Source organism: Teleopsis dalmanni, chromosome 1 (assembly GCF_002237135.1).
Source record: "Teleopsis dalmanni isolate 2A chromosome 1, ASM223713v2, whole genome shotgun sequence".
NCBI classification, from domain to species: Eukaryota; Metazoa; Arthropoda; class Insecta; order Diptera; family Diopsidae; genus Teleopsis; species Teleopsis dalmanni.
Window position 1 is genome coordinate 110409685 of NC_051846.1, and position 24672 is coordinate 110434356.

General features: G+C 32.9%; 1 protein-coding gene across 1 annotated transcript; it reads left to right on the forward strand.

The window, feature by feature from the left end:
• The first annotated feature begins 1447 nt into the window (after positions 1-1447).
• On the forward strand, positions 1448-6673 carry LOC119665534. The gene has a single exon (XM_038074761.1). The coding sequence runs from the start codon at positions 1448-1450 to the stop codon at positions 6671-6673; it is 5226 nt and encodes a 1741-aa protein (XP_037930689.1).
• Positions 6674-24672: the final 17999 nt, after the last annotated feature.

Consider the following 24672-nt stretch of genomic DNA (forward strand, 5'->3'; position numbering starts at 1 on the left):
GAGTTAAAATAATTAGGCACAAAAAAGAAGAATACTAAATTACCGAAACACCAAACACATCATTTGATGTAATAACAATAGACACTGTAGGCCCATTAATACCATCTAACAATTATAGATACATTTTAACACTTCAATGTGAATTAACAAAATTTGTAGAAGCGATCCCTTTAGAAACGAAAGACGCTGTCAATGCTGCGAAAGCAATTGTAGAAAAATTCATACTTAAGTACGGGTGTTTTAGAAAAATGAAAACTGACAAGGGCACAGAATTCACAAATGAACTTCTAAAAAACATTTGTAAATTGTTAAAGATAGAAAAAGTAACATCAACACCATTTCACCATGAGATATTAGGAACAGTTGAAAGAAACCACAGAGTTTTGAATGACTACTTGATGACCATGAAAACAATAAACAATTGGGACGAATTACTTCCTTACTACGTATACAGTTACAACTCGACTCCACACACAACAACAAAATACACTCCATTTAAATTAGTATATGGAAAATTATGTGCATTACCATGCGAAATTATTAAAAATAAACAAACGATATATGATATTGAAAATTATGCTAATGAATTAAAAATAAAATTAAAATTCTCTCAAGAAAAAGCAAAAGAACAATTAATTAATACTAAACATTTAACGAAAGAAAAGAAAAAAATGTTAATAAAGCAAATTTTAAAATAAATGATTTCGTATATGTCAAAAAAGGCAACAGAAAGAAATTAGATAACCCATATAAAGGCCCATATAAAATTGTATCACAACAAGGTACAAACAGTACACTATTAATGAATGAAAAACTTGTTGAACTGCACTGTTAAGTATTACATTAATAATTTATTTTGTCTTTTGCTGACCCATGCTAAAATGCATTTAACGTAATCGTAATACATTAATAGGTTATATTTTTGCTGATTAGTGTTTATTTTATAACTAGGGCTAGAACACATTTTAAGTAATTTATTATTCATTGTTTTGCTAAATATTTTATGTAATTTGCTTGCTATTAATTATTTATTGTTTTGCTGAATATTTTATGTGTCATTATAAGTAATATTTTTTGCTTGATATTAATTATTGTTTTAAATTGGGTCAGTAAATTATTGCACGTAATAAGTTTTAGTAAGTAATTATTATAAGAAAAATGTATATATAAATAAATCAATTCTTTTAATAAAGTGTATTCGATGATACAAACTTGAATAGAACTCATCTTCTTTTCATAAAATTACCAACGGGTTTATGTGATCGGTGGTATCTTCACGAATATAAAAAATATACAAATATACCGTCCAACAAGTTACATGTGCTTGGTGGAATTCCGGTATACAAATACAAATTGATAGAAAATTGAGGATAAAAGCATTCTCAACATATTTTGGTGACCCCGACGTGATTTTCCTATAAGAACAATAAATAGGAACTGTGTTATCATGGAGCATTTCGACACACTTATTGATCAACAACAAGCTATAGGAGCTGAGATCGAGAGGATAATCAGCAACTTCAAGAAGGATCCAGCCTCAAGGAAGACGAATCGCTATTATCAGGATAGAATTCTACGGTTAACTGAACAATGGTCAAGGTTAGAGAAGAACCACAACACGTTACTGTCTTGTAAAGCTATGGCTGAAGATACAGAAGACGAGTATTTCACCACGGGCTACTATGAAAAAATGACTGAATTGACAAACAAATACTTGGGTATTTTTAACAAGGCATTAATCGAAATGCAAGAGGTAGAAAATGCTCAGGAAAAGCCGCCAAGGCAACACAATCAAAATCCAATGCAGCTTCAACAAAATGAAGAATTATCAAGAGTGTTGCGTAATCAACGAGCACTCATAAATGTCATTGACAGATTCAGTCAAGAAATTGAAATGGCAAGCCAAGAATCTCAAAATGAAGTTTTTTATTCTTGCAAGCTTGCTTTGATAGAAGGTTATCACAAAGCATTTGATAACAACAATGAAAAAATATGGAATTCTACATCAGAAGAATTCATTGAAGGGTACTCCTGGGAATTGTATTATGAAATTAGTCAAAAACTCCAAGACATGGAGATTTGTTTGAAACTCAAGCTAAAATCATCCAATTCTCACTACCAGCACAATTCAACAATTCAGGCAGTTAAATTACCACAGTTAACAATTCCAACATTTGACGGAAATCAGCTGAAGTGGGTAGAGTTTCGAGACCTGTTTACACAACTTATAGACGAACAACCATTCAAACCTATCCAAAAGATGTTCTACTTAACAACTAACTTGATTGGTGACCCTAAAAACCTGATAAAGCATTTGCTAGCATCAGCTGAGAACTACATTACCGCATGGGAGATTCTGAAGGCTAGATACAATAATGGTAGATTATTAGTTACCGCATTGTTAAACAAATTATTTGCATTACCAGCAATGACAACTGAAACCGCTTCTGGCGTTAAAACATTGCATGACATTTCACAAGAGTGTTTATTGGGACTTAAGGCGCAGCACATTCCAGTCGAACATTGGGACGTCATAACTGTTCATATGACGTTGAAGAAGTTAGACAAGATCACACAAACAGCATTTGAGCAGTCATTATCAAACAATCGAGAGCTGATCACTATGAAGGAACTATTTCAATTTATTGAACAAAGGTTCCAAACGCTAGAAACAATAAATAATAGCGCATCAATCAAAAAATGGGTTAAGACAGTGGCTACAACTAACACTGCACCAGTTAAATGTCCAATATGCAAGAGAGATAATCATCCAATTCATCTATGCAAGCAGTTCCTGGATGACACCCCAGCTAAGAGGTTACATCTCATAAAATCATTGCAACGATGTTTCAATTGTCTAAAAAATGGTCACTTCACAAAAGACTGCACATCAGGCAGTTGCTTAAAATGCAGCAAGAAACACAACACCTTTCTGCATTTAGAAGGCACATTTAAAGCATCCATGATTGAGAAGGCATCCATATCAAAAAATCCTGCTTCTCTGTTCTCCAACAATCTCAACATCCAAAAAAATTATGTGGTATTAGGAACTGCACGTGTTGTCGTTAAAGGCAACAATGGAAGAGAAATTGAGTGCAGAGCATTATTGGATTCCGGCTCCCAAGTCACCCTGATAACCGATCAAATAATTAAGAAGTTAGGTGAAAACCCAAAAAAGACCTCAGCATGTATAGAAGGTGTGGGGCAAAAAAAACAAGATGCGCAACAACGAATCAATTTAGCTTTCTCGTCCAGAATTAACGGATTTAGCAGCCGAATAGAGGCTTATGTATTACCTAAGATTGTGTGTGACCAGCCGAGCATTCATATTGAAAGCTCAAGCTGGAAGATACCACAGAACATCAATCTGGCAGATCCGTCGTTCAATACCCCAAACAAAATCGATCTCCTACTTGGAGCCGAGTTTTCTCATCAACTATTGTCCATCGGCCAAATAAACCTTGGCAGAGGTCTCCCCATCCTACAGAATACATTGCTTGGGTGGCTTGTGGTGGGAAAAATATCTAACCAAAATTCAATTATTTCACCACAAGTTTGTGGAATATGCTCTGAAGATGAGCAAGATACGATGAAGGTTATCGAGCGGTTCTGGCAACTAGATGAACCAGAAAAGGCAAACAAAAATCTGTCTCCTTCCGAAGAGTTGTGCGAGTCTCATTTTGCAACTTATATGAAAAGGAGTCAAGACGGTCGATTCAGTGTCAGATTACCCTTCAAGCAAGATCCATCGTTGCTTGGTGAATCAAAACACATTGCCATTAACAGGTTTTTAGCGTTGGAAAGAAGACTCGATAAGGATGTAATACTCAAAACACAGTATGTACAGTTCATGAATGAATATGCTGATCTCGGACACATGGAAAGGGTTGACATCAACCAAGTTAATCCTCATTATGTCATCCCACATCATGGCGTTTTACGGCCCGATAGCAGCACCACGAAATTAAGAGTGGTATTTGATGCATCGTGCAAGACGAGTAGTGGACTATCGTTAAATGATACAATGTTTACTGGCCCTACAATTCAAGAGATATTGTTTGCGATTTTACTTCGATTCAGGTGCCTAAGATTTGTCTTTTGTTCTGACATTCAAAAAATGTACAGACAAAATATTATTCAGCCCGAAGATCAAAGATATCAATTAATAGTCTGGAGAAGCAATAATAACGAACCCTTACAATTTTATCGATTAAAAACAGTCACCTATGGAACACGATCAGCCTCATATCTGGCTACTAAATGCTTACAACAGTTGGCGAAATCTGAGTTGCAAAAATATCCACTAGGTGCAGCAGCACTAAGTAATGACTTCTACGTAGATGATTGCCTAAGTGAATCAAATAGTCTCCAAACTGCCAAAGATATACAAACTCAGTTAAAAGGTTTGTTGGAATCAGCAGGATTCAAGCTACGTAAATGGTGTGCCAACCATCCGTCACTTCTTCAAAATATTGCAAAAGAAGATCAAGAAGTTGATTTGGACTTTCAAAGTGACGACGCAACATCAATCAAAACATTAGGATTGACTTGGCAACCAAAAGAAGATCAATTTCGCATAAAATTAAAACTGGATCCATTAAAAATCATTACTAAAAGAACCATTACTTCGAACCTAGCCAAAATTTTCGACCCATTGGGGTTACTAGGTCCAGTACTCGTAACAGCAAAAATACTAATTCAGGACCTATGGCAACTACAATTAACATGGGACGAAGCAGTACCAGCCGAAATATACACTAGGTGGACTACCTTTTATGACGATCTACAAGTACTAGATCAATTTAAAATAGATCGTCATATATTCGGAAAACTGATGCCAGCACTTGAATCAATACAATTGCACGTATTTTGTGATGCTTCACAAAAGGCATACGGAGCCGCAGTCTACGTTCGAGCGAAACTAATGGATGGTCGACTAATAAATCGATTGTTGTGTTCCAAGTCTCGTGTTGCTCCACTCAAAAAACAAACGATTCCAAGGTTAGAACTGTGTTCAGCTCTATTAGGAACGACATTGATGAAAAAGGTTAAGAACAATATAAATCATGATGTAGCAACATATTATTGGACTGATTCAGAAATCGTTCTCTTCTGGATCAACTCTTCATCAGCAAGGCATCAACAGTTCATAGCAAATAGAATCAATGCAATTCAGGAAATTAGCTTGCCTAATCAATGGCGTCACGTAAGATCTAAGGACAACCCAGCTGACTCATTATCACGGGGTATCAAGCCAGCTCAATTACTCGAAAATAACTTACGGTTATACGGTCCACTCTTTCTTCATGGTTCCGAAAGCAACTGGCCTGGCGAATTCAATAAAACTCTCTGTATTGATCCGGTGAATCCTGAATGGAAACAAACGACAAGGGAAGTGGCCTTAATCTCAACTGATTACGATATCCATTGGATCGATAGAATCAATGACAGGAATTCATTCAGAACTCTACTACATACGGTGGGATATATGCTGCGATTTGTAAATCGGGCAAGGCGAACCAATTTAAGCAATATCACTATGGCTCTAAACCCTATGGAACTGGAACTGTCACTCAGGCATATAGTGAAATACATACAACAGTCAGAACTAAAAGAAGAATTAAATCAGTTAGAACGCAACCACACAGTAAAACCTGCAAGTACACTTGCTGGACTGATGCCATTTTTAGATGAACACAAGATAATTCGCGTGGGGGGAAGGTTAGAAGCATCATCACTTACATATGATGAAAAGCACCAGATAGTCCTTCCATACAATAACCCTATTGTAAAACTGATAATGAAGGACATACATGAACGAAATATGCACTGCGGCGGTCAAGCACTGCTGGCAGCAGCGAGACAAAAATTTTGGCCGATCAAGGGTAAAATTATGGCAAGATCAACTATTCACCATTGCGTTCTTTGTACTAGATGTAAACCAATTACTTTTGAACAAGTCATGGGAAGTTTACCAAGGCATCGAGTACAGTCAAACAGGCCATTTTTTAATACCGGAGTTGACTTCTGTGGGCCTTTTTGGGTGCAATATAAGGTGAGAGGAAAACGTCCGCATAAGGCATACCTAGCAGTTTATTGTTGTTTTGCGACAAAGGCAGTACACTTGGAACTGGTAAGCGACTTGACAACAGAAGCATTTATCGGATCATTAAAACGTTTTATCGCACGACGTGGATGCTGCCAAAATATATACTGTGACAATGCAACGAATTTTGTCGGTGCCTCTAACAAGTTGCAGGAATTAACAACAACAATCCATTCCAATGTAGCTCAGGAACAAATAACAAAAACTTGCAGCAACAAAGGATTGGCATTTCACTTCATCCCTCCTCGTGCACCTCATTTTGGTGGACTATGGGAAGCAGCGGTTAAATCAGCAAAGTACCTATTGGTCCGAAGCGTTTCAACTGAAACGTTAACGTACGAGGAACTCGAAACCGTCATTATAGAAATAGAAGCTATTTTAAACTCACGACCTTTAACACCAATGTCGTCTAATCCAAATGATTTGCAGGCTCTCACACCAGGTCATTTCTTAGTTGGTGATGCACTAACAGCACCCGTAGACGCAACATGTGAAAAGGTAAAAACATCTCTTTTGACTAGATGGAATCTGGTTGCACACTTAAAACAAGAGTTTTGGAAAAGATGACGGGCAGAGTACCTAATGGAACTACAGGTTCGAAACAAGTGGCGTGAAGAATGCAAAAACATTGAAGAAAATATGCTGTTGATCCTTAAGGAAGATAATGTACAACCTTTGCAATGGCCTTTAGGGCGAATAATGAAGACATATAAGGGTAATGACGGATTTATACGAGTCGTAGATGTCAAAACCGCAACAGGCATGTTAAAGCGACCAATTCACAAACTAGCACCCTTATTTCCTGAAAACAAACCTATTAAAACACAGGAGAATCACCATAACAAAGAAAAACGAATGGACAATGAGATAGTCCCACGAAAACAAAGACGTGTGTCCTCCAATATAAAATTAACTACAGTACTGATATCTCTACTTTTACTCCCGATTGTTCTTTGTTCACTAGTAAACGTAACTGAACTTCGCTCCGCTCCTGGCATACATTTTGAACAAGTAGGAACAACAAAATTGATAAAATCCCACTGGAAAATGATAATCTATTACGATTTAGCTCCATTTAATACAGAGCTGGACATACTAAAGGATTCAACGTTGAATCTTTTGAAGCTATGTGATCAAAGCAACTTAAACTCAACATGCAAGTTTGTGGTTCATCATTTTCAGCAAGCAGAAATTGAATTAAGAACAGCATTTGAATTTATGTCAAGCGCCCGAAATAAGAGAGGGGCAATCGATTCAGTTGGGAATATAGCAAGTTCCCTGTTTGGAGTACTCGATTCCAATTATGCAAGTGACATGTCGAAGACGATCAAAACCCTAGAAGATCATGATGACAAACTCAAACATCTGCTCAAAAATCAAATATCAATAATTGACTCCACAATTAACGTTATAAAAAAAAACCAGATAAGTCTCAAAAATAATTTCCAGGGTATGGAGACTCAATTAAACGCGATCTCCAAAAGATTAGTTAAGGACGAACATGACCAATTATATGGCAATATTATTAATATGCTGACCATCCAAATGACAATCGCCACGATAAATTTGCAACGTACGCAATCCACAATCATGGATGTTCTTATTGATAGTCATCACGAAAAAATTAACCCGCTTCTAATTACGCCGCAACAGTTAATAACGGAAGGAGAAAAAATCCGAGCACATTTACCGTCTCATTTACAATTTCCAGTAGAGCAAGATGATATATTAACTCTTTATAAGCTGATGCAAGTAACTGGGCAGGTATCAAGTGACCATGTAATATTCAATATTATGATACCACTCGTTGAACGAAAAACCTTTGAAATATTTCATGTAGTACCTGTGATCTCTAGCGCGACCAAGGTATTAACGTCAATACAGCCATCAACAGAATATCTGGCTATCAATTCTCACAAGGATGAATACTTCCCCACAACAAAATTAGCACTGCAATCGTGTATTGCAACTGAAGAGGACTCATACCTTTGCTCAAATGTTCAATCTATTTATCGTCGTAGAGCAAATGTGTGCAAGTGTGAAATCAATTTGTACAATAATGGAACAGGTGACGATTGCGAAATAGTTGAATTAAAGGAAACTACCATTTGGACTCAGCTGAAACACAAAAATCACTGGATATACGCTACCAAATATCCGATGCAACTCAATGCAGTATGCGGTTCGAATGCATTTCCAGTGATACTAAATAGTACCGGCATGGTAAAAATTGCATCAAATTGTGTCATCAGAGATAACACGGTTCTTATTCAAGGACACCAAGTCATAACAAGTCTGCTCAAATCAGCATATACGAGCATAGGAATTTCAACACCTGAAATTAAGCCATCTAAGCGGATAAACAATTCTGAAATTGAATATCTTCCACAATTAAGAGAACTAACAATTCTGCAAAAACAACTAACGAAGGATACATTACCTGAACTATCATCAAAGGTACAGCAAACTGAAGTGCTACATAAGTAGATCAAAAATATTTGTTTTTTGAAACAATTTTTCTTAAAAGTGACAATAAAATTTTTTTTTGTTGAAATAAAAAACTACTCAAAAGTGCCACTAAATAAAAGTGTTACATAAGTAGATCAAAAATACTTTTTGAAACAAATTTTCTTAAAAGTGACAATAAAATTTTTCTTTTGTTGAAATAAAAAACTACTCAAAAGTGCCACTAATTAAAAGTGCTTCAAGAAACCGGCCAAGAAACGACGCCCCTTAGTAGGTTTGAATAAACCAAAAAGGAGCTCCTGATTGGTGGAGCAGCAGCTTGGACCAGGGGAAATTAAGTATAAGTAGCAATATTATAGTTTCATAAATTTAATTCTTTGTATTTTGATTATCTTCTTCTATTTGTCGAAATTTTTTTTTTAATCGATCTTAACATTAAGTTTTTGTGATAAACTTTTCGAATTCTATATTAGTCCAAATGGCAAATCCAAGTAATATTATTAGACCTTCCATGTTGGGAAGTGATGACGTGCCAGTTTTTTTCCATACCGCAGATTTCACCATTAACTTCGACAGTACAATCAGATTTACTCAATAATATAAGAGAAATAGTTACACAGGTGATAGATAGAAATAGTAGCATAAACCAGACAATAATAACTGACCAAACTATAGATGACAAGTACAAAAATAATATAAGCGACATGGACAAAATTCCTGACGTTGTTCGCTCTTTGAGAGAATTTTCCGGTAACCCTGCAGAATATAGCTCATGGAAAAAAAGTGTAGAGAGAATATTAAATATTTATGACTAGTTCAAAGGTACACCCAAATACTTCGGAATTTTGAATGTAATTAGAAATAAAATCATAGGTCAAGCTGATATAGCTTTAGAATCCTATAACACGCCTTTAGATTGGAGTGCAATTGCACGTTGTCTTACAACTCATTACGCTGACAAACGCGACTTAGGAACATTAGAGTATCAAATGTCATGTCTGATACAAGGACGACACTCTATCCAATATTTTTATCAACGTGTTTATTCACATTTGTCATTAATTATACATAATATAAGCTGCATGGAAATTTGTGAGGAGTCAAGGCGGATATTAACAAAAAATTATCGAGATAAAGCCCTTGATACATTTATAAGAGGACTTTCTGGCAGTCTTCCCATGTTACTGGGAGTGAGAGAACCCAAAGACTTGCCTGAAGCACTCCATCTGTGTCTGAAATTGGAGAACCAAAACTTCAGATCACACCATGCTTATAACAAGAACGGTTATATACGAAATTACTCCCAGCCACAAATACAACAAAGAAATATCCAATATAGTCACCCATTCTATCCACAATTGGCGCATATGCCACAATATCAACAACCATTTAGACCCCAAGTACATCACCCACAATATTATTTTAACCAGGGTATAAGACCACAGCAAATGTATCAGGAAAATCCATACAGTAATCATCTACCAAGACCCATAGTACCAAAATCGATTTCAAAACCAGAACCTATGGATATAGATCCCAGTTTGAGAACAAATATGGTAAACTATCACAATAGACCAAATTTCAGACATGCACAAAAACGCCAAGAAAGCACAAACCTTACTAATCCTCCAATAAAAATACAGAAAAATTTTCACATAAACACAAATCGACAGGACATAGAATATTTTCCCTCGATTGATCATGAACTTGTTCAGTCCGACTATAATGAAAATAACACGTTCGATAATGAACAACAGGATTGCATGGTTAATTATGAAACAATGAATATTGCAGATATTCATTTTTTAGATTAAACGTCTCTTCGTTGCCTTACTTTGAGTGCAGAACGAAGAGAGTAGAAATTCTAAAAATATTAGTAGATACCAGTTCTAACAAAAACTATGTTCAGGCAAACTGGGCTAAGAAGATAATACGAAATGACAAAAACTTTTTTGCGAATTCGGTAGGAAGAAAAATAGAAATCACACACCACACATATGTAAATCTTTTCAACTGTACAGATATTAAATTAAAATTTTATATTCTCCCATCTTTAATTTCATTTTATGCCATCCTGGGTAACGACAGTTTTAAAGAACTGTCTGCGGTTATTCATACTAAACACAACTTTATGATTATTAGAAATTCCATTAAAATTCAGTTAAAGCAATTAACATCACAGGACGTCAATTTTGTTAATTTAAGAGATACACATATGAATTTATTACAAAAAAAACTAATGAAAACATTGATACATCAACATTTAGAATTGTTTTCCGAACCAAACGAAAGATTAACTTTCACCACACAAGTTGTCGCTACCATTAGAACAAATTCAGATACTCCCGTTTACACTAAATATTATCCATATCCTGCATCTTTGAGAAATGAAGTTGAAAAGCAAATAGGAAAGCTGCTAGAAGATGGAATTATTAGACCTTCTAGGTCTCCCTATAATTCTCCAATATGGGTAGTTCCAAAAAAAGAAGATGCTTCTGGAGAAAAAAAATACAGAATGGTAGTAGATTATAGGAAATTAAATGCGATTACAATAACTGATAGGTATCCTATTCCTGATATTAATGAGGTATTGGCGCAATTAGGACAAAACAATTTTTTTTCTGTGATCGATTTGAAAAGTGGTTTCCACCAGATTCTTTTAAGAGAATCTGACATTGAGAAAACAGCTTTTTCATTAAACAATGCAAAATATGAATTTACGCGACTACCATTTGGACTAAAAAACGCTCCAGCGATTTTTCAAAGAGCTTAAGATGATATTTTAAGAAAACACATAGGAAGAATCTGTTATGTCTACATAGATGACATCATTATATTTAGTAAAGATGAAAAATCCCATGCAGACCATATACGCGAAATTTTTAATACCTTACGTGAATCTAACATGAAAGTCCAATTAGATAAATGTGAATTTTTCCAGAAACAAATCGAGTTCTTAGGTTTTCTCATTTCTCCCGAAAGAGTCTCTACTAACCCTGCTAAAGTAAAATCAATTGTCGAATTTCCTTGTCCAAAAACATTAAAAGATTTAAGAGCATTCCTTGGTCTATCAGGTTACTATAGGCGATTTGTTAGAGACTACGCCAATATAGCGAATCCTCTTACCAATCTATTGAGAGGGCAAAATGGGAGAGTCTCAAAAAATCAATCGAAAAAAACATTAGTTAACCTAAGCAGTGTACAAAAAGAAGCCTTTAACAAACTTAAAAACGCTCTTATCTCAAAAGAAGTACTGTTAACATATCCAGATTTCCAAAAAGAGTTTCATTTAACTACTGACGCTTCAAATCACGCTATTGGTGCAGTCTTAGAACAATGTGGAAAATCAATCACATTCATTTCACGAACATTGAGTAAAACAGAGGAAAACTATGCTGCAAATGAAAAAGAAATGCTGGCAATTATTTGGGCTCTGAAATCTCTTAGAAACTACTTATGTGGTACTGCAAAATTGAAAATATTCACCGATCACCAGCCGCTCACATTCGCATTGAGCAACAAAAATGATAACGTCAAGTTGAAAAGATGGAAATCAATGCTGGAAGAGTATGATTACGAGCTTAAATATAAGCCAGGCAGTAATAATATAGTTGCAGATACGCTCTCGAGACCACCCGAATTAAATTCATTATCTATAGCAACTCACTCGGATGAAAGTTCTGGACACAATCTTATACCAGCAATAGAAACACCAGTAAACGTCTTTAAAAATCAGATTATAATATTAGTAGGAAGACAGAAAGATTACCAGTATAAACTACCTTTTCCGACTTACCATTGTCATACAATTACTAGGCCTCACTATTCTGCAAGTGACCTAATATCAATTCTCAAACGTTACTTAAATCCATCACTTATAAATGGATTATTTACATCTGAAGAGATAATGGGTAAAATCCAAAAGCTCTACCCCACAAACTTTGGTAACATTAAAATTAGATTCACTCAAACACAGGTTAAAGATTTGGAAACAAACGATCAACAAGAACAACAAATAATTCTCGAACACAAACGAGCTCATAGAAACGCCGTAGAAAATAAGAAGCAATTATTGGAAAAATTTTATTTTCCTAAAATGTTAGCAAAGGTAAAATATATTATAAAACAATGCAGGATATGTTCAGAATACAAATATGATAGACACCCTAATAAACTTGAAATAAAATCCACCCCTATACCAACATTCCCGGGACAAATCATTCATATTGACATTTATATTGCAGAAAAGAATTTAGTTTTAACAGCCATTGACAAATATTCAAAATATCCTCAGGCCAGATTAGTGAAATCTAAAGCAGTAGAAGATATTAGGGAACCACTTAGACAATTACTCTTCATCTTCGGAATTCCTCAGTCCGCAGTAATTGATAACGAAAAAAGCTTAAATTCAAAATCAATTATGTTTTTATAAGAAGACCAGTTAAGAATTAAAGTTTATAAAATACCACCTCATACCAGCACAGCAAATGGTCAAATAGAAAGATTTCATTCAACCTTGACTGAAATCTTGAGATGTTTAAAAACAGAAAATATTGAAAGATCATTTGAAGAGCTTCTAGATAGATCAATATATGAATATAACTATTCCATACATTCAACCACAAAACAAAAACCCGTAGAAGTATTTTTTGGTCGTAGAGTTTTTATAAACCCTGAGCAATATGAATTAGCAAAACAAGACAACATACAAAGACTTACTGAAAAACAAAGAAAAGACGTCAGTTATTATAATAAAAACAAGATACCACCTAAAGCCTATGTACCGGGACAAATTATTTACGTTAAAATTAATAAAAGATACGGCACCAAATTAACACCGCGTTTTAAAAAAGAAATAGTCAAAGAAAACAAAAATAGTACAATTATTACAGAAACCGGAAAAACAGTTCATAAAAGTAATATAAAAAATTAACTATTCTTTTTTAAGAAATTTAAGATGGATAAAGAAAATAATTATTTATTAGCAAAAGTTTTTTACATGAATTGATTAAAAAAAAAAAAATGTTTTTTTTTTCCTCTCAAACTTTAGAAGGATTATCGATAAAATAAGAAATTTATATTGATAATATTATAGCTAAATTGACAAGTTGCATTAAATTAAATTAATTAAGTTATTGAATATTCCAAATGCATGTGCATAGCACACCTGCTAAAAATGGAAATAAATATTGTATTAAGATAAATTCTTAAGAGAAAGAAGAAATTATATTTAAATAAATTTACATTAATTATATTATAGCTAAATTAAAAAATTATTTTAAATTAAATGAATTAAATTATTGTAAAATATTCCAAATGCATGTGCATAGCACACCTGCTAAAAATGGAAATAAATCTTGTATTAAGTTAAATTCTTAAGAGAAAGAAGAAATTATATTTAAAGAAAATTATATTGATAATATTATAGCTAAATTGACAAGTTGTATTAAATTAAATTAATTAAGTTATTGAATGCATGTGCATAGCACAACTGCTAAAAATGGAAATATCTAAATTGTAAAATTATATTAAAATAAGATTGTACGTTATAAAAATATTATTAATGATATTTATAACCATTGAGTAAACTGTTGCAACTCCATTGATCGGGACGCTCAATTTTTAAGGGCGGAGGAGTTAATGATCATTTATTGTAATGATCATTTATTGTAATGATCATTATAACTATTGATCAATTGCATCAAAACAAATATTTCATACGGGATATTGTTTTGATACAATTGTATCAAAACAAGTTACCGTTGGTTATTTCTGCAAAACACTATCCCGTAATGGATTTTTGTTAAAGAGTTACAATTATTGTAACATTAGTTTTTAGTTTAGTTTTTAATACGCTGCGTAAGCGACAACAATTAGTAAAAATACTAATAATAATAAGATTGTAAAAAATACTGTTTGAATGAACAAATAAATTAATATAAAAATTATTACAAAAATATTATTCAAAGAAATAAATTAATTTGCATTTAACGTAATCGTAATACATTAATAGGTTATATTTTTGCTGATTAGTGTTTATTTTATAACTAGGGCTAGAACACATTTTAAGTAATTTATTATTCATTGTTTTGCTAAATATTTTATGTAATTTGCTTGCTATTAATTATTTATTGTTTTGCTGAATATTTTATGTGTCATTATAAGTAATATTTTTTGCTTGATATTAATTATTGTTTTAAATTGGGTCAGTAAATTATTGCACGTAATAAGTTTTAGTAAGTAATTATTGGAATTCCGGTATACAAATACAAATTGATAGAAAATTGAGGATAAAAGCATTCTCAACATGCACAACAATAATTTAATAAAATGCAGAAGCAGCAAAAAATAAATTTGGTAATAAAAATACGAATACTACATATTGGGAATATTAAATAATAATAACATATTTTACTAGATAAGAATCCAAATATTAAATTATAATTATATTCATAGCAAAACTATATTAATGTAAAAAAAAAATATATAAAATTATTAATTTAAGAAATACGATATATGAAAAATTAATCACTTGTAATTATATAAAATCGTTGTAGTGCAAATTACTTAAATATTCAATTCAATTAATTTACACTTTTCTAAAGGGGTAAATTAATTAATTATGCAAGGACGTAGATTTATATATATTACTAATATTAAAAAAAACAAAAGTGTCAACTTAACTTATAGAAGACACAATATAAAAGAATATTTACCATATATAGAATATAAAACAATCCTGCAGTGCGATCTTAGCTTGGACGAGGTACATTAAATAACCATGCTATATTTATACATGTTAAGACTTAGGCCTTCATGTTATGCAGAGTTATCAAATTAGATTATTTATAATTTTGTTAATAAAAGTCATATTTTATTTGTATGAATTTATACCATTTTAGTTCTAGTACATATTTGTAAATTTATGTTTGTTGCATTATAAATATATGTTGCAATAATTTATTACTTACATAATTTACGTGCTATTTATTTTGTTTTTAGGCCAACACTTTGTTGGTCATTGACCACGAAAAACCTGATTTTGCAATAGTGCAATATACGCTAAAAATATTTAAAAATCTTAAATTTCAGGCATTCTGCAACGTCTAACAGAGCAACCATCTTTACTACATAATTTGCCCATGCAATAAAAACCATGCATGACGTTACTGTAATGGTATATTTATAGTTGACCTTACTCAATGTTAAGACCGCCTTTGATGACTATTGCATTCATATTCTACAAAACACTTATGTTCCAATTTAAATGAGCTGTAATTTGTAATTTATGGTATGGCATGAGTCAGAAAACAATACTTCTGACATAAATAATTTGCTGCTTGAAATTCGGTTAAGAGCTCATGTGGTGTCAAATATATTGAGACCACACAAATCGGAACACATGTGAATATGAGATACATGACAAACAAATGTACAGTAAGTACTTGCTATGCATTTCTTGTCTTAGGTAATGTGTCGATTATAAATAGGAAATATATAAAAATGAATAATTGTAAAGTATATAGAAATAGCAAATTAGAATTAAGAAAATATTTTTAGATAAGAAGTTAGCATAAGATAAATATGTTATTTGAAATACATAAAGAAACCATTGTAAGACTTAGAATAAGTTCCAGAAGGCAGTCTGGTGTAGAACGTGATCTAGTTAAGATCTAAATAATGTTAAAGGAATAAACGTTAAAATAAAAATAAAAATAAAGTACTCATACAAAATAAAAACAGTTTATGTGTTTTCTAAACTAAACAATCTTGAAGTCAACACTTCATCATGGGATCCGATCCTATTACATATATTGTTAAAAAACAACACAACAACTCACAGTAATTTTAAGCAATCATTGGCAAAACCAAAAGAGCTATCAACAATAAAGCAATTTCTGGGCTTTTTGGAGCTCAAATTCTAGTCACTAAAGGCAGTATGCATACGAGATAAAACTGTACTCAGATCTATTACAAAAACGTACACTACAGGTACCTATCAACAACAGTATTCAAGTAATTGCAGTTACTGCAATCACAAGTTGTATTCATGTCCATCTTTTTTTAAAACAAGTTATGCTGACAGACTTTCATTTATTTGGCAAGCTAAATTATACATCGACTTTTGCGAACCAGGGTATTTTGCTAATCAGTGTTCATCTAGATAACACCTTAATAATAATAATACATTATTAAAGCCGCCAGATATGTCTTCCGCGAACAATCATAAGAGTCAATATGCTCCTAAGGCTTCATCATCAAAATGTAACGAACCAGCAGCCATTCTTACAGCAGCACAAAATCTAAAGCAAAGAATTGTTAATCAATTATGAATTACACCATATACATCAGCGGTACAAATTCAAGACATCGGTAGTAAAATTAACAAATCTCGGCATCGAATTAATGTTGGGCTATATTCTCGAATTAACATATTTTCAACTTAGTTGGAAGCATTCGTACTATCTAATATTCTATCTCCTGAACTGTCGAAATACCTCGAAATTTCTAAATGGCCAATACCAAAAATAATCGTACTAGAAGATCCACAATTTTATTAACCTGACAAAATGGAGGTTGTTAGTAAGCCATGAAAGGCATTATTAAATGCAACCCTGCGTGCAGAGCAAATTTGTGATGACAGCTCAACAAATGTCAAGTAACAAGTGTCAAGTCAGTCAATCGTCTACATTTTGCCGTCGTAGCAACATCAACCTTTTAACACTTCACAACACCACACATTAACACACCACATAAACACAACATCAACTATATTAAATAAAATATTATATACTAAACAGAAACTATGGAAACATAATCAAAAAACAAGAAGAAATAATTGCACCGCTGCAACTTTCGCAACAACAGCAGGTACTTCAATCAACAAGTCAATCTGTAGTGATGCCAATATTACAGACACATCAGATACTTGACCAATTCAGGCATCTCCGACCATTTTCGATAATAAAAACTATAGTCTTATATCATTTATAAAATCAGTAGACAGTAGCATAACTTTATGCGTTGGAGATCCAGGAGTATATCGATTTGCCATGCAGATAGTATTAAATGAAAAGTTAATAGGAGAAGCTGCAAGAGCCATTAGAATCCTTGGACCTGATCCATCGTGGCAAGATATCACCACTACACTGAAACAACATTTTAGACCGAACAAAACCTATGGAGATTTATTTAATCAAGCAAGGGATATAAAGGTTAGTAACTTACAAGAATTATTTAATGAAATAAATAATGTGAAATATAATTTAAACGATATGTATGAATTTGATGAGGATAAACCCGAATTGTATAGACTAGAAAATATAGATAGGGATCTAATTCAAATTCTAGTAGAAGTGGACATAAGTGGACATGTTAGAGTTCATATTCAGGAATATGAAATCATAAATACGATTTATAGAAGATATGCGAAATTAAAATTGCTTAATGATTCAAGATACATTGAATATAATCATAGAAAACAAAAAACTCAACAAAAAAAATATAACCATTCAAATGATAATGAACAACAAATAAAATAATTCAGAGTATTTCAAATAATTATTTAAGACCTAAAAAAAATTACAAACACGAAAACACATATTACAAAAGTGCAGATTTCCAATACAATAATAGAAATACTAACATGTTTTCTAATAACTCCAGAAACTTCCAAAATACTCGAAACGCTTATTATAACAGTGATAACAAGTTTAATAATTCAAACAGAACAAGACTATCAAAAATGAGTGTAGATACACATGGCACAATCACTACTCCTATTCCAAAGAAATTTGTTGCTACTGGTACCCTAACATGGAAAGTAATCGATATTGGCAGTAATAAATACGATGCAATCATAGGACAAAATTTCCTTACTGCATTCAAAGCAAAAATTGATTTGGAAAAAAAATTCATTGATATATTTGGAAATAAAATAATTTTTCAAGAACAAATATATCCTTTTAATTTAGAATCAATATGTACCTTGGAAAGTAGAGAGAACATGTATGAAAACATTAAATCAGGCCATTTAAATAAAGACAGTTAATAAACAGTTAAACAGTGTAAAAACAGTTAAACAGTTAATAATAACAAATTTATTTTCCGATTTTAATAACATTTTTTATAAAGAAGGTGATAAACTCACAGCAACTTCTGAAATATTTCATGAAATAACTACAAAAACAGACAAGCCTTTATATTCAAAAATATATAGGTATCCTCAAGTTCATGAAAAAGAAATAGAGAGACAAATAAAACAAATAAACGAAATGCTAAATCAAAACATAATACGTCCTAGCAATTCTCCATATAATAGCCCATTATGGATAGTTCCCAAGAAAATTCACAATTCAGGTAATAAGAAATGGCGTATTGTAATAGACTACAGGTCATTGAATAATAATACAGTCGATGATAAATTTCCAATTCCAAACTTAAACAGTCTTTTATATAAACTAGGTAGGGCGCAATATTTTACAACGATTGACCTAGCAAAAGGGTTCCACCAGATATTAGTAAAGGATAGCGACCGAAAAAAAACAGCGTTCTCAACTCCCAGAGGTCACTTTAAATTTATAAGAATGCCCTTTGGCCTTAAAAATGTGCCATCGATATATCTAAGACCTATGAACTCAGTTTTACGAGATTATATTAATAAGATATGTGTCGTATAAATGGATGATATTTTAATATTCAGCACATCTCTTAAAGAACATATTGAAAGTATTAAAAGAATTTTTTGTACTTTGCGAACAGCAAAATTAAAAATCCAAGTTGATAAATGCGACTTTCTAAAAAAAGGGACCTTATTTTTAGGTCATATTCTAACAGCTGAAGGTATTAAAACCGACCCTCTTAAAGTTAATACAATCCAAAGTCTAAAAATACCAACTAATCAAAAGCAGATAAAATCCTTTTTAGATATGACTGGATTTTATAGAAAATTTATAAAAGAATTCGCTAAAATAGCAAGTCCAATGATAAGATATCTTCAAAAAGAACAGCGGGTCAATAAAAACGATTCTAATTATATTTTAGCGTTCGAAATATTAAAGGATATTGTGACAAAAACACCGATACTTGGGTACCCAGATTTTGCAAAGGAATGCAAATTAGTTACTGATGCAAGCAATTTTGCTCTAGGGGCAGTCTTAACTCAAGAGGGGATGTCTTAACTCAAGAGGGGATAGACATTAAATAAACATGAACAAAACTATTCAACTATTGAAAAAAACTTCTTTCCATAGTTTGGGCAGTGAAATATTTCACACCATATGTTTACGGTCGTGAATTTGAACTACAAACAAATCACCAACTACTTAAGTGGCTTCAGACGAAATTTGTAGGCAAAAACATTAATCCAAGACTACAAAGATGGCTTATACAATTAGGCGAATATAATGCTAGAATAGATCACATAAAAGGAAAGGATAATAAAATAGCTGATTTTTTAAGTCGTATAAACACTGACACATCAGAAATTAATTGTCTGAACGACATAAATCCTAACAATAGTCATGATCAAAATTATGACAATGAAGCAAGTTCAATGACCGTTGAAACCATTCACTCGCAAGAGGAAGAATTTGATAACCATATCCCTATTTTAACTACAGTTATCAATTGATTTAAACAACAAATTATTTTTCAAGAAAGAAAACAAAAGCAGTACGAAAATATATTCAACAATAAAAGAATTTTCATTGACAAAGCAGATTGCATACAAAATATTGTAGGAGATTTAATTCAGCAATATTTCTCCAAAGGAAAAATTGCAATTTATTCGGAATTGCAACTCCAACAAATATTAATAGAGAAATTTCAAAATACACAATACAAATTCGTAAAATACTCTTACTTAGTTAGGGATATCAATAACGAAGACGAAATGCTAAAACATATATCTCTTTTTCATAAAAATGAAACTGGGCATGCTGGTATGATATCAACATATGAAATGATAAAGAGAAAAATCTTTAAACCACTATTACGAGAAAATATTTATACAATTATTAATAACTTTGAGGTATGCAATGGTGGAAATTACGATAGAAAGCCAATCAAAAACAAATTTTTTATAACTGAAACACCCATAACTACGAACGAGATAATTTATGTACCTAGAAACATAAGTTAACAACAAACAGACTTTTATTATTTTCATTGACAAATTCTCAAAACATACAATATGTTTTCCGCTAATGGACAGAAATAGCCGAACATTAGTGTCAAAAGTTCAAGAGTTTTTATCAATTAAAGGAAGGATAAAAAAATTTGTTTTCGATAACGAATTTAATAATGCAAATGTAATGGAATTTCTCAGTAAAGAAAATATAGAGTTCCACTTGACGAAACCAAATAGTCATACTGGTAACGCAGATGCAGAAAGACTAAATAATACAATAACTGAAGGAATCAGATCCCTGAATATAGAACAGAAAATCACTGTTATTGATCAAATGAACAAAGCTATTTATTGGTATAACAACACATACCACACAATAATAAAATGTACGCTTTTCGACGCACAAAATAATAAAATAAACCATGATAATATATTAACGAATTTGAAACAATATAAAGAAAAGAAAATAATTAAAGCAAATAGGAACAGAGAAAATTATTCTGAAACAAGGCAGGAAGGTTTCTTAAAAATTTTTTTTTTTTTATATAAATTTATTTTATTTGATTAAATAAATTTTTATAAGAGTAACTAGCTAACAATATAATAAGCTAACAAACAATTTTAATCAACAATTATAAAGAATTTAATCAGAAATCACGCAAGTTCATTTATCACGCATTTCGGACATGTTGCGACCAAAGATCACAAGGTTTTAGACGCTTAAGGCGACGTGTTGGCTCTATTGACGCCAGTTCGTTAGCTTCATCATTCGGATGAGAGTACAGTCGCTGCAGGTGCATTCTTGCATTTCGCTGTATTTCTTCCACCACAGTATTTATCCCTAGATCACGATGCAGATTAGATTTCCTTACGTACCATGGTGCATTTGCCGCACCCCTTAATATAACGTTTTGGAATTTTTGTATGGTTTCAACATGTGTGCTGCTAGCACATCCCCAGAGCTGAATACCATATGTCCAAATTGGTTTCAATATTTGTTTGTAAATTAAAAGCTTGTTATGAAGTGACAGTTTCGACTTCTTTCCAATAAGCCATTTGATTGATCTGTATTTTATATTCAGTTCATCTCTCTTTTTTTTTACATGTTCATTCCATCTCAGCTTTGCATACCGAGGTACTTAGCCGTATTAGAATGTGGAATTTGTATTCCATCAATGTAGAGGGGCATAAATCTGATATTTCGGTTTTAAAGTTGACGTGAACTGATTTATAGTGGTTAAGTTTTATTTTCCACTTTTCAGCCCAAGCGATAATGTCATTGACAGAAGACTGCAGACGCCTGGCTGCTGTTAGTTCATCATCTCCAATCGCTAGAACAGCTGTATCGTCAGCGAACGTCGCTGTAAACGTCGCTGAGCTCGTTGGCAAATCATGTGTGTATATTAAATATAAAAAAGGACCTAGTACACTGCCTTGGGGTACCCCAGCGTTGATTTTTTGGAGTTCACTGTAATCGTTTCCATGCTTATCACGGAAGTAACGATTGGTCAAATAAGAAGAAACCATATCGAAATACTCCAACGGAAAAATGTCTCTTATTTTTGTTAGTAGACCTGTATGCCAAACTTTGTCGAAAGCCTGGATACGTCTAAGAATACTGCTGAACATACTTTCTTTTCCTCAAGGGCAGTTTCGATTACGTTTGTGATTCTGTGGACTTGATCAATGGTCGAGTGATTACACCTGAATCCAAATTGATGCATAGGTATGGTCTGCTGTTGTTCAAGTAAAGGCAACATCCGTTTGAGCATAATTTTTTCAAATACTTTTGAAAGCACAGGTAGGAGCGCTATTGGCCTATAGGAGCTAACCTCGTTTGCATCTTTCCCCGGTTTAAGGACCATAATAATTTCTGAGACCTTCCACAACGAAGGGAGATATTTCAATCGTAGAACAGCATTGAAGATGTTAGTAACTTTAACTATGCAGTTAGCTGGGATTTCTCTAAGAAGTTCTGCAGTTATGAGATCATATCCTGGTGTTTTTTTTTTAGCTTAAGTTCGTTCTTTATTATCATCATTACTTCAAGCTTACTAGTTGGCGGCAAATTGTTTATGCTATTAGTACCCAGATTACAAATTTCAACACTATTCTCACTACCAGAAATAGAGAATACTTTTGTTAAATGTTCAGAAAAAAGTTCAGATTTTTCTTTATCACTATTGGCCCATTGGCTAGTGAAGGTCTTTATTGGTGCGTTATGAGAGGCTGGACGTTTTATATTTCGAGTGCATTTCCACAAGGAGTAATCTGTGCTGCGATTGGTCAAATCAGACAAGTATGAATGGAATTGTTTATTTTTAAAGCGCTTGATCTCAGAGGTAAGTTCTTTAGTCAGCCTATTTAAATTAGCTTTAACTGCTGGTGATCTCGAGTGTTGCCACTTTTTCCTTATTTTAGGTTTTTTTTGTAGTAGTTTTAATATGGCCGTTGGATATCTATGCGCACAGTTTGATTTCTTCCATATAGAAGTGCTTAACCACGCGGCTTGTTGAAGCTTTCTTGTAAGGTCTATAATTTCGAACTCCACATCGCCTTCACCGTAAATTTCAGTCGAAGCTGAAATATTATTAGAAAGGAATGTTCTAAAGTAATTCCAGTCAGTTGACTTATTGACAATTTTAGTCGTCACGTTGTTAACAATAGGAGAGCCATATGTAGTAAGGTATACCGGGGAGTAGTCAGAGTTAAGTTCGGTTCCGTCTTCGATTTTAAGATTGTATGTCGAGACTTGCTTTATGATGAAGAAATCAAGGAGGTCTGGTATTTTTTCAGTATCAGTTGGCCAATACTTAGGGTTTCTGGATAACATGCATTCACTGCCAGTTTGTTGTATCGCTTTTAGAGGTTCTCTCACTTTGGTTGTGATTAGACGAGAACCCCAGTGCGTATGCTTTGCATTGAAGTCACCGCCCATGATGAAGCGGTGTTTGTGCATTTCAATAAGCTGTTTGTACTGCTCTGTTTTAATTTTGTGCCTTAGCGGGCTGTAGACAGAAATAATTTGTAATTTACATTGCAGATCAAGCGTAATGGTTATCGCCTGAATTTCTACATTGGAGATTATTTTGGATACGAAATACTTAAAAGATTTCCGAATTAAGATTCCACTTCCTCCTCGAGCGCAATTACTGGGATGTACTACGTGATGCAACTCGTAGTTTTTAAATTTTAGGTATGAATGATGTGTGAAATGCGTTTCAGTAATAGGGCAAACATCTATTTCTCTGGCTGCTAAAACAAGTTCAAGCTCTCTAAAATGTTTGAGTAAACCATTAGAGTTCCAAAGCATTATTTTTAGTAAACTTGACATTATTAATTAAGTTATCTTTTTTTATTCTAACTTAGTAAGCCTCTTATCTAACATATTATAGTAGCTTTCTTGTAGAGTTAATTTTTCTAATATTTGATTAAGAATTTTATGGTTTTCATCAGGCTGGGCGTTGGATCGCACCATTTCAGCGAACGTTGGATTGTTTTTGTTAGTAGGTTTTAAGTTTTTGTTTATTAAATCAGATGGTTTATTATTATGTTGATTTTTGGTTACTTTATTTCGCTGGAGATTTCCATTCTTCTCTTGAATTATTTTATTTCTTTGTTTTTGGAGCTCTTTAGCCACTACACAACCTCTGTAATTGGCCGGATGTTTTTCTCCGCAGTTGCAGCATTTAGGTTGTTGCTGATCAGGCTTTTTGCATTCTATTGTTTTATGGTTGCCGGCACATTTAACACATCGGACTATTTTGCCACAATAGTTTTGAGTGTGACCATATTCTTGACATGTTTTACATTGTGGTATTTGTCTCGACCGCTTTATTGTTTCTATTTAAATTACACAATTCAATATAGTTTTGATTTCGTGTATTTTCTTAATATCTTCGGACGCATCAAATGTGAGCATAAACATGTCGAGTGGCTCTTTTGAGAAGGCCTTCCACTTATTTACCGC

Bases quoted from the DNA above. Each gene is read 5' to 3' on its own strand.
- LOC119665534 (XM_038074761.1), top strand. From the start codon at position 1,448: ATGGAGCATTTCGACACACTTATTGATCAACAACAAGCTATAGGAGCT.